At 43.5% G+C, this 14,748-nt stretch overlaps 1 protein-coding gene across 1 annotated transcript; it reads left to right on the top strand.

Annotated features, from left to right (window-relative positions):
- The first annotated feature begins 1,776 nt into the window (after positions 1-1,776).
- Positions 1,777-14,525, top strand: rgmd (RGM domain family, member D). The gene is made up of 5 exons (XM_062556280.1): positions 1,777-1,833; positions 6,483-6,529; positions 7,533-7,681; positions 11,237-11,772; positions 12,704-14,525. Exons 2-5 carry the CDS (start codon positions 6,489-6,491, stop codon positions 13,451-13,453), a joined length of 1,476 nt encoding a protein of 491 aa, XP_062412264.1. The 5' UTR covers positions 1,777-1,833; positions 6,483-6,488; the 3' UTR covers positions 13,454-14,525.
- Positions 14,526-14,748: the final 223 nt, after the last annotated feature.

Raw genomic sequence — 14,748 nt, 5'->3', positions numbered from 1 at the left:
ATTAGTGAGAAAGAGAGTGTGTGTGTTCTGGAAAGAAATAATGGTGTGTGGGTGGGTGAGTGGGTGAGAGAGAAAGAGAGAGAGAGAGAGTGAAAGAGAGTGCTAGGCCATGAGAGAGGATTACTATTTGAAATAGCAATGGATCAACTTAAAAACAACATTGACTTGATTTTTAAACCACCGCCATTGGAATGAATGAGTATTGCAGCTGTCTGTTTGAACAGCTGTCCATTTGCAAAAAGCCCTGGCACTCCCTTGCACACGCACACATACACATGGCACCCAACACAAAGAACCAAGATGCTGACATTCTTTTGTATTTTTCAAAGTTTATCTTGGGAAGCGCTTTATAAACAATGAATATGTTACGATGTAGCTGAAGAAGTGTAAAGCAAATGTGCCACAAAATGACCCAACGGGCCTTTGAAAATGGCCCAATATCCCTCGATAGGCTATTTGACTCTTAAGTATAATAGGCTTTTTATATACCGAATGGAACAGAAATAACCTCATCATTTTTCTGATACACATTCTTGTAATGTAATGTGGCCAACTCTCTTTCTCCAGGTTTGAGTGAGGTGTGTATTGTAGAGATGTTACCTGTAAAGACCACAGGGAGAGGAATTATTTTCCATACCTCATTAATCTATTTGAATTAGACCAATTAGAACCACATGAGCCATAGCTGTATATGGCAAGTAGATACATGGCCTTTTACCAGCACTCCCTTCAAATTGAATCAATTATTTCCTTGTGTTACTTCAATGTTATTCATTAGCTTTAATGCGAAAAATGTTGTCCAAGCCTAAAACCAAGGAAGGTTTGGATTGGCTTTAGTCAAAATTTAGTTGGACGGTGTATCAAGATGACGATACTGTTCCAAGTGCTGACAATTCATGTCTCTTATGCACATGTCTTTGAAGGCTTTTCTTCCAAGCACGCTCCAAACACTGGAGCTATCCTTCAGTCAGACACTCATATTTTATGACTCCCTCTGGCAAGAACTTTGAATGCACACACTTATGTCTTGGGGGTGGAGGGTGGAGAGGGGGCCAAGGGTTATGGGGTGGCAGCATAAGGGTGGGCGCTGGGTAAGAGGGGGTGGGTTTGGGGGGGGGGTGTCAAGAGAGGCAGAGATGAGGGACCCTAAAGTCCATAATGCCAGACAGAGCTTTCATTCATTTTCCACTGTGTTACATGGGCTCCTTTCTGGCCATTGCCTGGACCTCTGCAACACTGCGTCTGCCTGTCTCCGTGGCCTTTGGAGAATATGGGCTTCAGTCCAACGGCGACACATGTTGTCGAACCAATGAGTGTCGATGAATGTGAATAAGGGTGTGAGAGACATGTTTGCAAGCATGCATGTGAGCGTGCTTTACTCCCTCTGTCTATCTATCTCTCTCTCTCTACCACACACACACACACACACACACACACACACACACACACACACACACACACACACACACACACACACACACACACACACACACACACACACACACACACACACACACACACACACACACACACACAGACATACACACACACACACACACACACACACAGACAGACAGACAGACTGACTTTTTTTTCAATCTTTCTTTGTAATTGCCCTGCCCTGTTATATTGGAATTAGGCAGCATTGCTAATCAAAGTGCCGATTCTTTTAAAAGACAGCTGTTGTCAAGTGGCGTAGTTCTCAGCCATCTCTGTGTGTGAGGAGCAGCTGAGGTGCTAGTTGCCCGGTTGAAGCTGCCAGGGAGCGGGGTCTGTAGAGTTCTGTGCCTGTTCGCCGAGTCCGCACTGCATACACCGCACTCACAACACAAGGTAAGTTTGCTTTGTGTACTTCTGTTACTTCAGAGATATCTCTCATATTAGATGTGGGTAAGAGTTTGCTAAATGCAGTTCTATAAGACTTTGCTAGATTTTGTCGGGACTTGAGATGTTGCCATTTTTTATCTGTTTGTAAACAAATGACTGCCTCTGTACTTAGAATGATTAGGGTGTTTCAATTTGTCTGCCACCTAATCCTACAATAAAAAAAAACCATTATTATACCACAGTGTATTTATAGAACTAAAAGATTTTAACTTCAGATCTCTCTATAAACTGCTGAAGGCCTTGAGTGTCTGGCTCAGGTGCAAGCATGGTGAGATAGTTCATCCATGCCTTCACTGATGACCATGCTGCATGTCCCCTAAGTCTGACTTGTGGCGGTGCATAGCCCACTTGTGTAAACATGGCTGAGTAGTGTTGAGAAAGCTGAATTTATACTCTGGGTTCATGACCCACATACCAGCTGACTCAGAAACAGATCGGTACCTAGGCCGGGCCGGGTCCGTACCAGAGGACGGGTCAGGAAGGGGGTGTTATTGCTTGTAAATCTATTCTCAGTCTTGGGCTATTATTTTCTGCAGATCAAATAAAGCGTGAGTTCGCTGAAATTTATAGGACCCGAAGAACAACATGAAACCTGAGTACCCGAGTGCTTCTGAGTGTCCTGGTTAACTTGAGCTGGGCCGTTTTCCTCTACCATTCACTGTTTAAATTAATCATAAAAGTACTGCACACTTTAACTGAACAAAACTTGCATTCAATATATAAATCCCTCTCTGTCTCATTACTTACATGAACAAAGATCTGTGTATATTTTTCATTTTGTCTGATGCCATCATACACATGAAATAATTCATTTGGAGGCATTAATATTTCCAAAAGAGTAGCCAGTGCAAGTACCTTTTGTAAAGCCATATAAAAGGTAGAAATGGTTAAGGCACCCTTGCAAGAGACACAACAACATTTCCTTAAAGTAGCATTCACCTCTGGGTGAAGTTGGAATATAGTCACTGAATAATAAAAGCTTTATAAAGCAGTAATCCTTTAGTCTCCAGTGTATATCCACAGCCATCACGCCCGCTTTAGTCTATAAGGCACAGTGCGCTAAAACAATGTACAATGGATACTGACCGGACATTTTTGTCATTGCCTGCTCCCCCTCTGAGCCCCAAGGCAGCTGAGGAGCCTGGAAAAGTAGCTGGAGCAGGTGTGTGTGTGTGTGTGTGTGTGTGTGTGTGTGTGTGTGTGTGTGTGTGTTTGTGTGTGTGTGTGTGTGTGTGTGTGTGTGTGTGTGTGTGTGTGTGTGTGTGTGTGTGTGTGTGTGTGTTTGTGTGTGTGTGTGTGTGTGTGTGAGAGAGAGAGAGTGTGTGTGTGTATTTGTGTGCGTGTGTGTGTGTGTGTGTGTGTGTGTGTGTGTCTGTGTGTCTGTGTGTCTGTGTGAATGTGTCTGTGTAGAGGGAAAGGGGAGACTGTATGGAATCCATCTTACATCCTTCCTGTTCTGCTGTCCTGGAGAGAACACATTTAGATCTAACTCAGCAACAACATATAGTTGCATATCGGAATGTAATTTTAAACTTGGAATATGTGCAAATCCCTGCACAGATTCCCTGCTGGGAATAGTGTTGCAAAGAGATGGTTATTTGAGAGACAAATCTAAGCCATCAAAGCCGACATTGAGGTAACTCAGCTAAGCATTAGACAGGTCATTTTACTACTGTAAGCTTGTGATTCCATCTAACTAACATTGCAAATAAAAACACCAGGCTTAACTCTACCATACTACACAGAACGGTGATCAACGGTATTTTTGCATACTGTAATAACATGCAGTAACATAACATGCTTCACTGTGGTGTGAATTTCAATTTCCCAATACACTGAGAACACATTCAGAAATAAGGGGGTGTTCCTCTAAAACTGACAAAAAGGGTTGTCGTACCCGTGATGACAATATTATGGTGCATCGGCAATGTCAAGGACTCCATTCTCCTTATGATTCAATGAAGTCAATGTGGCATCAAAATTAGTTTGACATTGTTATTTTTAGGTAGAAGAGCGACCTCATATTGCTTTAAAAGCAGTTTGGGTTTCACTGCAGTATATAATCTGGAAATCTTCAATATTGGGGAAGGATTGGCTGAGTTGACTCTTTGTGGGTAGTGGTTTAGGTGATGACAACAAGGCAGCACTGCCATTGGAAGTCCAGCTCCAACAACATGGCCAGAGTTGAAGAGGCTGGCAGAGATGCTGAAAATTAGTCAATTTGGCAAATCCTACATGTGGATGAAGTTACAACAACCTGAATGAAGACCTTTATTAATGGGAAAGACATGTTATGGCTCCTCACCCTGTTGAGTTTGTTTAACCAACTGGCTCTGCCGCCTGGCGTTGCCAGTTTTAATCTTGCATGCTTGTTTTAAACTCGGAGCTTATACAATCGCTCTCAACATAATTTTGACTGTCAGTGTACAGTGGCGACACCCCTAACCCAAACAGCGTCCATTGAGGACTTTCCAGACTCTGGTGTTGAGAAAACTGTGTGGGAGGGCACTGCCAGCCTGGAATGAATAGGCCTATCGCATTACTTCCATCGTGTTTATTATTACACAAAATAAATCAGCCTAATTAAAAGGTAACGAGAATAATCAGGAGATCTGAACCTCCCCCTTTTTCAAAGCTTTCAGTCTTAAAATCACTTGTTGAGACTTATGAGACCATAGACTCCTTCAATGTGCCCCATGAGGTTCAGGCAGCTCCCTTGGGCCAGATAGTATCAGTGTGACTGACACCTCTGTGACTGCTATCTCCTCTGTGGCATCAGCCATGGTATTGGTTTAAGTGTTCCACTGGCCTGCCAAGCCAATGCGCCATCCCATCTTACAACTCGATCAAATCATTGATGAAATCTATATTACACCTCTGACTAACATGCAGTACCTAAAGTGACATCTGGCCTTATTTCCAAAGTAACGCTAATTATGTAAATCTAGTGCTATGGAAGAACAAATCGGGCACAGGTTAATCAGCTCACCACACGCAAGGCAGTAGGCCAGTGGAAGAACATGGAAAAATTAGAACTTTGGCTCAATCCCAATGCTCTATCTTCCCCCTTCCCCTTCCCCCTTCCCCTTCCTCTTCACTATGTAATTTAAATTGTATTAAATCAACCTAAAGACATTTCTGAAAAAACTGCTGGATGAGATGTCAGGTTTCCAGTAGTTGTTTGGTATCAGCAGCAGCACAGATATGACAGACCTGGCCTATAGGTGGGCCAGATGATTTCTGGTTTCCTCCAGACCGCAGTGAGATGGGCCTAACAACAAAAACAAGCAGGCTGGAGCAAAGCTGGGCCCGTAGTGTGAGGACTTTAATGAGGAACATATGGAGCTGCCCAGACACCCAGTCAGAGGAAACTCAATCCCTCTCACTTTCTTCCCTCCCACCCGTCTATCCTTCAGTCCAACAGTCCCTCTCTCTCTCTCTCTCTCTTTCTCTCTCTCTGTCTTGCTCTTAGTTTCTTCCATTCTTTTCCTCTCACACACTAGAACTACATTGTTTAGATTTTTGCTGTTTATCTTATTCACAACTGATTAGAAGTTCACAGTCTTAGCAGATTTTCCTCTCCTTCTGTTTGGGTGATGCTCCGTGTTCACTGCTTCAAGTAACATATGAAAGCGTTTTTTCTTTCTTTCTATGTCTGCTTTCTGCTTCTCTTTAACACTTTGTACCAAACTTTCCCTCCCCTCTGATCTCGTTTCTCTCTCTTCTGTCCCTGTCTCCCTCAGTTTTCTTTTTTTTATTTGCTCGCCTCTCCAACTTACAAAACGAGACCAGCCGTTCCTTCTCACTGGCCTGGCATTCAGGTCTGCTATGAGTTGGATGGCTAATTTTACCAGACTGACCTCATTCTTCTATTGTATTAGAACAAATGATCCAGTGTCAGTAGAAATACTCTGGCTTCCTCTTTTACCCGTTTCATCCCAGTAATTTACTTACCCAGCCCCCCCCCCCCCCCCCCCCCCCTCCTCGCACAGCTTGTCCGGGGAGGCAGAACATGTATATTTGCTGGGTCATGCAATGGAATATGCTCAAAAGAAGCATGAGAAGAAAGGCTTCTTTCTCCAGCCATCAGACCAAACAAAACATCTATAGTGATATTCCATATAAAGAATTCTCCCATGGACCGACCCATCCATCCATCCATGCATGCCCTTCATCCCTCGCCCACCTGAATGAATAACATGTTTGCTTCAGTGAACCATGCACGGGAATAATGTTTCTCTCTCTCTTCTTTTGGTCCTACCAACACCTTTATATATAGAAGTCGGAGATGAATTACTCTTCCATTTACTGACAAAAGCCATTGCTGGCAGGATAATTAGAAATGCTAATAACAGTATGAATGAATGTATTGAATCCTACTAAGAGAGCAAGTCAGCTGTGTAATTAAAACTACTGACACCAGGTTGTACTTTATTATTCATGGTTACTGAATGGGCAAGACAAAACTGAAACTTTTTTTCTACTAGGCTATTTGCTGTTGGGCACGTAATATCTGAAAAGTTTTTTCTTTCTTTTTTCAATCATGTAGTGCATTAACATCATCACAGGTTTCTAATATTTTTGTTTGTTTCAAGGGTAACATGCTATTTCCCACGGGTCCAGAAAAACACAGTGGTGAAAGGTAAGATAATTAAATCTTGCAGATAATTTCCTCTCATAGGTGCCAATAGTCATGTTTAAGCCTCTCATGATATTTTAACATTTGTGCTGAATTCCAGATGTATTCTTAGATAGAGAGGGAGTATGGCAGATCGAGCCCCAAAATTAGCTGAACAAACACCAGAGCATTGGACCCAAGGGTGTGATTCTGACAGAGTTAGCCCCATGTGAAGGCTCTTTAAGGCACTACAGAACAGGTCTAATCTTGCCTAAATCCTGTTCACTCTGAAATGAAAAGTATAAACTTTCAAATTGATTGGTCATGTTCCAATTCAAAATGTAGGCTAGGCCTACAGTATAGGCCCACAGTAGCCTATTTTTCTTTTTTGTTGTAAAAATAAAATGAATGACTTCACCTTAGTGAGCTAGCCTAAATGGAAATACACACAGTATCGGACTGTTATATCTAATCTGTATCTTCAAGTACAATAGGCCTACTCAGTTATGGAAGCATGGAAGATCAGTGATGAACTGCATGTGAAGGTCAACACATTCGTTTGGTAACATAGGCCATTTATTCCATGCAATTGCTTCCAATTGTTTTATTTTGTTGATGCCCCAAAGTAAGAATGTTAGGCTAAATAATAAACGACGTAGGCCTATATAATGTAAATAATGCTACACATGTCTTATGTTTAAGGTGTTTGTGTTGTGTTGGTTGGCATGAATAGACTACTCAGAAATATTGCAGATAGACTACAATGTTTCTTTCAGGCTACTGTTTCCATTTGTAGCCATCATTGTACGACCAAACAATTGTCTCGGTGTAGTTTGAGTTGTCAGACTATGAAAAAAGTTTGCCTAAATGAAAACTTCAAAATATATGATTTCAGATTCATTGCTCAGGGAACTAATTTGAAGGCTGGTTTACTCCAGACTCCTCCCATGCAAGGGAGCACATAGTAGTCCTCTCTGAATGACAATGCCAGAAGCAGGGATGAAAAATTTAGTCTGGTTTCCCGCAGCTTCAACGCCGATGAGCAGCAGTCGAAGAACTTCAATCTAACTGAATGGATTGGCATGGGGAAAAGCGGATCTCACAACTTGGCTAAGCGGAAGCTTTGGAACTGGATTTCTTTAATGATGGTTTTACTTTCTTTGCTGTTCCGACCAGGTAAGCAATGCCATCAGTCATTTTACCCGCTTGCATAGGAACAATTCCCCGCATCCTGAAGTCATGGAACTTCGCGTTAGCTATGGCCCGCAGCGTGTTAGCGACTCGAGCTTGTTCAGTCAAGTGTTGTTTCCATCGTGAGCTAAGTTCAAACTAATGACAGTGAAGTTGACAAGCACATTATGATATGGATAAGGAAAACAATGACCTGCCTTTTCTCTAATTATATGTTTATCGTACACTGGTTCTCCTCCCAGGCTTCTAATGCATGGGCTGCTTTCTATCTGAACTAGTCATCACTGTTAGCAAGCTAACGCCTCTGCTGTATTTCGGTACCTTGGCTGTATTCTCCACCTGGTCACGAGCTAGCTAGCATAGTTAGCGACATTTGCACTGCTAGCGAATGGTAGCCAGCTAATACCTAGCTTGCCAGATAAGTTTTTATTGAATTTTATTTATATCATTAAATCATTTTTGCCGTCATTTAACAATGAATTACATGTTGCACTGACAAGACGGCCTAATTAGTGCTCACAATGTTGCACTGTTGTTGAAATTAACGTAAGTTACCTGGCTAACTTAGTATGCTAATGTAAACTTTTGCCTTGTTTTTCCGATACTTTGTGAGCTGTTTTACAAGTGACAACCTATAGTTATGATAAGTGTAGCGTGAAGAAAGGTGGTACAACATGTGAACTACCTTTAATTAATGTCAATATTTATTTATTATTACGTGAAGTAACTTTGACTAACTATCTTGTATTGAAACGCTAACTGTAAGCTGTGCTATTGTTCTCTACGGAATGTTCACTGTGGAAGTTTAGTTGTCTATCTCAAACGTTGATGTCGCGTCCAGATCCAGACGCTCTGAGTCTAAATTTCGAGACGAATTGTCAGCATTCCTTGATAACTAGTTTACTCAGAATTAATCAACTGCCAGTGTTTCTATTCCGTTTTTGTTTTTGCGCCCTATTCAATTTGGACACTTAAATAAAGTTAGCTGAGGTGATAACAAACTTTAGGTTGTAGCTTATAAAGGTTACCTGGTCGGTCAACATATCAGACAGACAGAAAGTCAGTAAGCTCTGGGTTTTTCCATAATATCTGATAGACATTTACAGCCGTTTCATTGTTGTTTTACCGTTTTCACACAAGACAGATATGCCTGACTTAATGATGTTTTCATTGCAATAAGGGTTCTTCTGTCTGACAGCAGAGGGCAATAAAATACTCTTAGCATTTTTATTACTTTTTTTTAAGTGCTTTGTTGCTTCATATTAATTTCTGTTGCATGTCTCTGGTATGCAAATTCAAATGTCAAATCTGTAGATGGCAAAAGAGATTTGAAAAAAGTATCGCCCCTTGTAACCTCCATTATTTTGAATTCAAATGTAAGATACGTATGCTATGCATTGGTATATAGGCATGATCTGGTGCCTAGGCTATGCATTTTAGACTACAAGCAGGACGGCCCATGATTAGCCTATCACATAAATGGTTCTGGCATGTGTGGAGTCAGGGGTCCACTACTAGCATGCTGTGAGAGCCTCCAGTGGTTGAGGCCGGACTGCACTACAGCTACAACTCTGCTAAAATACAACAAAGTTTAATTAAACAAATAGGGTAACTAGTGATTTAGGCGCGAATACGAAAACAAGTGTGAAAGTGACTGGTGGAATAGACTAGTCTGAGGGTTGCCCTAGGTAGGCAGATTTAGCGATGCGACAGCTATTCAATTCCTTGTTTGCCTTGGGATTTTATCATACATCCTAAGCCCTCAAATAACCATATCAGTCTTTGCCATACAAATAGATTTTGATTGATATCTGTGTCTGCACGAAGGTGTTGAAAAGCAAATCACTTCCAACACCACTCCTTAAACATGCATAAATCATGGTTGAGATATATCACATTTGTACATGTGTACGGACAGTCCATCAGCTGCATTCGAAAACTACAGTTAGCCTCCAGAAGGCTGTGCAGATAAGGTTGACCAAAAGTGGAAAGTGTATTAATTGCATTTCCGTTAATGCGTCGTAGTCAGTGGTTTCAACCACAAAGCCTCAGCAGTGCTTGACTAGGCACCTGTTGTGGAAGAAGTGAACTTCAAGATGTAAAAACATTGTTCTCTCTTCCTGTTGGCCTCATGTCAAACCGAGTTGTCTTTACAATAAAGTGCACTGCAGTCATACACACGAGACCTTCTGTGATGTTCACTACGCATCTCTCATTATAATGTTAAGTTACTGCGTTGATTTGTTAATCTTTTTATTTGACGTGTTTTGTCTTGGGTCTCAGTCAGCTGTTTAATGTAAATCTGTCAACTCTCTGTGGAGAGTAGTTTGACCTTGCTGACCTGCAGTGTTTAGCCAGAGTGTTAAAACTCCGCACTGATGTATAATGCTATATATTCATATATCTGTCCTTACCATGGATACCTGCCTTTTAAACCACGCTAGCCTCTCACATTGTAAGCCAGATATAAAACCCATGAAATTGGCATACATGATAACATGACATCAGCACAGCCACACTAAATGGCATCTTGGGTAATATTTACAAGCTTAAAAGATTGTTCATTTGTATCCACAGGCCCAGTGAAATGCTTTTACTCACTTGCTTACGTCTGTTTATATAATTTCTGTTTACTTCAGTGAATCAGTTATATTGTTTTTGACGAGAGGATGACTTCATTGCCTGATTTTGCAGTGTTAGTAAATATAAAAAAAAACACTTCTTTCAAATGCTCCAGAAAATCAAATTTAGGAAGCAGAATTGCTGGTTCATTGAAAAGTTAAACCACTGCCAACTCTTCCCACTGCTACCAAGTAAACATTCAACTCTGGAGGGAGGAGAGAAACCACAGTATTGATAAAAATGTCTTGACTTTCATTTTAGCACGGCCACATGCCTGGAAGCACCATTTCATCAATCAAAATTTCAACATGTCTAGTAGCCTCAGTGAATGCTGGCCTTTGGACAGTGTGTCAAGGCTAACCATGGAGCTGCAGAGAAAACTATTTGTACTTATAGCCCCACTTTAACCAGAGGCTCAAGTGCATTTCCTGTTTCTCAGACCTTCATTTTCTATCAATATTGGGAGAAGAATAAGACTTAATTGTTTCAGTCCTTTAAACCAGGGGATATTCAAAACAACCTTCAGTTAAGAAAGCTATCTTGAAAGGTTGCCCATAACATTTACCACTGCCAAATGAAATTGTTTCTTAGTTTTCTAGTGTGTGTTTTTTTTTTTGGTAATGGAGGTATTTGTGCAACTGCAGTTTAAAATGCAAACTCCGGTTCAGTATGACTGTATGTAAACAGCATAAGGCTATCATTTCCACATTGAAAGCCTTCATAATTTGCATTTTCGCACCCTGCTGCTTCAGTGAGAAGAGGAATTCTGTGCAACTACAGAATTCAAACAAAAAGCTAAGAAATAAAAAGCAAACGTGATGATTTCTTAAGGGTGCTTCATTCATGTCCTGAATGTGTGGCTGTTGTGATGACAAATGTATAACATCTGTCCATTCTCTCTCTCTCTCCCTTCATCAGCATGTTGCCAGCAGTGTCGGATCCAGCGCTGCAACTCGGAGTATGTGGCCTCCACGTCGCCCTCCGGTGGCCTGGCTGACGAGGGCGTGGCGTCGGCGGACTCGGTGGACTACTGCACGGCGCTGCGCGCCTACTCGCTCTGCACGCGGCGGACCTCGCGCGGCTGCCACGGCGACCTCACCTACCACGCCGCCCTGCTGAGCATCCGCGAGCTCTTCTCGCAGCACAACTGCTCGAGCGACGGGCCCACGTCGCCGGTCAAGGCCCCGAGCACCACGCGGCCGCACGCCTCGCAGCTCTGCGACTACGAGAGCCGCGCGCTGGCCCAGGGTGCGGGCGGCGGCGGTGCCAACGGCCAGCACAAGAAGTACGCCCACTGCGGCCTGTTCGGCGACCCGCACCTGCGCACCTTCCGCGACGAGTTCCAGACCTGCAAGGTGGAGGGCGCCTGGCCGCTCATCGACAACCGCTACCTGTCCGTGCAGGTGACAAACGTGCCCGTGGTGCAGGGATCCAGCGCCACGGCAACGAGCAAGGTGAGCGCGATGCCTCCTCCTGCTGTCCCAATGACACATGCTTGGCTTGTTTCCACTAACACCTATCCTGTTGTTTTACACGGAGCAAACTGCTTACATCCACTCAGGGGCAGTGTTCCATTATGTTGTCAACCTTTTACATGCTGCTTTAAAATGCATAGTGTATCTTGGTCACTCCAGACTTGACAATGAGAGGAAGATAATTGGTATGCACATACAATACTCGTGTTAACATGGTCCTGATCACTGATTGTGTCTTAAGGCCCAAGGTGATATGAAATGTAGAGGAAGTTCTTTATTTATTTATTTATTTATTTATTTTATCTTTGTTGAACTGGTTGATAAATGGGATTTCCCCACATGAGTGCACCTGGCCTGTGCTCTCCTTGATGGACTACAGTGTGGTATGTTTGCCAGAGCGTCATTCTCTGACCTCTCGCCATCCATCAGTATGTCCACAAGCACTGGCTTCAGTGTCGGAACTGAAATGGATGATCGGTTGCAGATCTAGTGCATCCATGGACATGTCAGGGGAAAATGGACATGTCAGGTCGTGGCCTAGTTTGGAATGCATTTCCTCAAGGTTCATGGAAAAGCACCTGGCAATATATTGTGAAGTTGAATCACATGAGATTTTATATTAATCAAGTTACTGTTCAAAGGCAGTTATTTTCTTTGCAATCACGTAGTGTCAGTTTTAGTGTAGAATGGTTTGGTAATGCAGAAGCGAAATGAAAAATGAGTTCACCATATTCACCGTTGCATTTCAGTTAGTGTGTTATTCTTTGGAATATCAATTCAATCTTCCTGGATCGAAGCTTTTTTTTTTTGTTTTGTCTCAGGTCAGAATAGCAGTGTTGTGTCTGACCTTTGATTATGTCTGTGTCATGAAAAGGGCAATTTTAAATCCTCTCTTCCTCTCTGCCCGCAGATAACGGTGATCTTTAAGGCGTACCAGGGCTGTACGGAGCAGAAGGTCTACCAGGCCACCACCGAGGACCTTCCCACGGCCTTCCAGGACGGCACGCGCGGCAGCGGCCGTCCCGCCAGTGGCAGTGGCGGTAGTGGTGGCGGCGGCGGTGGCGAGGCGGGCAGTCTGTGGATCTCCGAGCACAACGGCGGCCCCGGCGGGCGCCAGGTCCGGCTGCAGGCGCGCCACATCGGCACGTCCATCATCGTGCGGCGCGTCGGCCGCTACCTGACCTTCGCCATCCGCATGCCGGAGGACACGCTGGAGCCGGCCGAGGAGAGCGGCGGCCTGCAGCTGTGCCTGCACGGCTGCCCGCGCAACGAGCTCATCCAGGAGCACACGCTGCACCACCGCCAGCAGGGGGCGCCCAAGGGCCCGCCGCCGCCGCCGCAGCAGCAGGCCTACAGCGTGGAGCGCGCCACCACCAAGTGCCGCGAGACGCTGCAGGTGGAGGACGTCTACTTCCAGTCGTGCGTCTTCGACCTGCTCACCACCGGCGACCCCGAGTTCTCCATGGCCGCCTTCGGCGCGCTGGAGGACCTCAAGGCGCTGCCGCCCAGCAGACTGAAGCAGAACCCTCCCAGGACGCTCGACGAGGCGGCCGGCGGCGGATCAGGCTCCGGCTCGGGAGCGCTGGGATCGGCCACCCAGGCCTCCGCACACACCCTCCTCCTCCTACTGACTCTGCTGGCAGCGCTGCTGCTCATGTGAAATGGACCAGAGAGGGTGAAGGAAGGAGAGGGAGGAGGAGGAGGAGGAGGAGGAGGAGGACGAGATGACGGCTTGAGGATGGAATGCTTTGATTGAGTGGACGGCTCTGCTGTGGACCGGGGGACTCCCGTGCTGGGCTTAACCTTCACGCGGATTCCTCTGTGAGCTGCAGCAGCAGCTGCCATCTGGGAGAGGGGAGCTTGGGAAAAGCATTACGATTCCTAAAGTTGGAGTGCATGGACTGTTTTCATTGCTACCATCTGCCAACTTCCTGTGTGACTTGTATACACTTAGAAAAAAAAACAAAACAAAACAAAAAAAAAACAAAGCAAAACACTAGCCTGAATGTGAACATAACAATTGCTTCATGGGTTCCTGGGATTGTTAAGGCAGCTATGCAGCTATGCTAAACACATACAGAAGTGTGTTGTTGATTTGATTTGAGGTCAATATGGACAGATGGCAGAATTGAAACCCAAACGGTACACTTCACTATATTACCCTTCACCCCACAACTGTGGTACAGGCAAATAATCACACTTTACTTCAGATTGTTATTCTCTTCCATTCTTTGTCCCTAGTACATTTTCTAGTCCTGTGTGCAATAGTACACAGTCGTTTGTTTTGTTTGGAAGATTGTAAGGCACTTACTGGTACACATTCTGAGCCCCTTAAGTAAACGAATGGCATATTTGTTGTGAATATATGTTCAATGGGATCCAACAACTGTTAGGAAATGCTACCTATAATCAGGCGTTCTGTGGTTGGTGATACTAAAACATGGAGATCTTTCATGTTTACAACAGATGAGAAAGAAAAAAAAACACTCCCTTTTCAAGCTGCGCTGCTTCCTTCATTGTTTTAAGGTAAAGAAAACAAATTCTTTATATAAATAATATATTGAAAGAGTGTATATATGTGTTTATAATGTGTACATTTGTCTGTGTATAGATGATTTAACTGTGATGTGCGTTACATATAATGTGATCTAGTGCTTTTTTTTTTAAATCCATATTATAAGTGAACTAATGTTTTACATTGTAAACCCTTCCATATTAAAGTGTTGGGCACACAGCGTCTTTAAGTCTTTTTCCTTTACACCCAAGTATGGAAAATGTATCTATAAAGAAATACATTTACACCTGATAGAAAAGGAAAGTTTGGACTACACAACTTGGCTCTAATACAAGTATTTGATATACAAGATGATGCAAAAAAAAAAAAGAAATCCATTCAAATTAATGTAAAGTATCCAGCTGTTGTATGTATCAGTGTAACAGCAGACACTCATTTTG

Source organism: Sardina pilchardus, chromosome 15 (genome assembly GCF_963854185.1).
Source record: "Sardina pilchardus chromosome 15, fSarPil1.1, whole genome shotgun sequence".
Classification (NCBI taxonomy): Eukaryota; Metazoa; Chordata; class Actinopteri; order Clupeiformes; family Clupeidae; genus Sardina; species Sardina pilchardus.
Note: the sequence above shows the minus strand (reverse complement) of the source record. Positions and strands in the feature narration are given on the sequence as shown.

What these genes read in the sequence shown, in the direction of transcription:
- rgmd (XM_062556280.1), top strand. Translation starts at nt 6,489, where the DNA reads ATGCTATTTCCCACGGGTCCAGAAAAACACAGTGGTGAAAG. An exon ending in GAAAAACACAGTGGTGAAAG is followed by an intron (nt 6,530 to 7,532) that starts GTAAGATAATTA and finishes GGTTTCCCGCAG; the next exon opens with CTTCAACGCCGATGAGCAGC. An exon ending in GCGCCACGGCAACGAGCAAG is followed by an intron (nt 11,773 to 12,703) that starts GTGAGCGCGATG and finishes CTCTGCCCGCAG; the next exon opens with ATAACGGTGATCTTTAAGGC.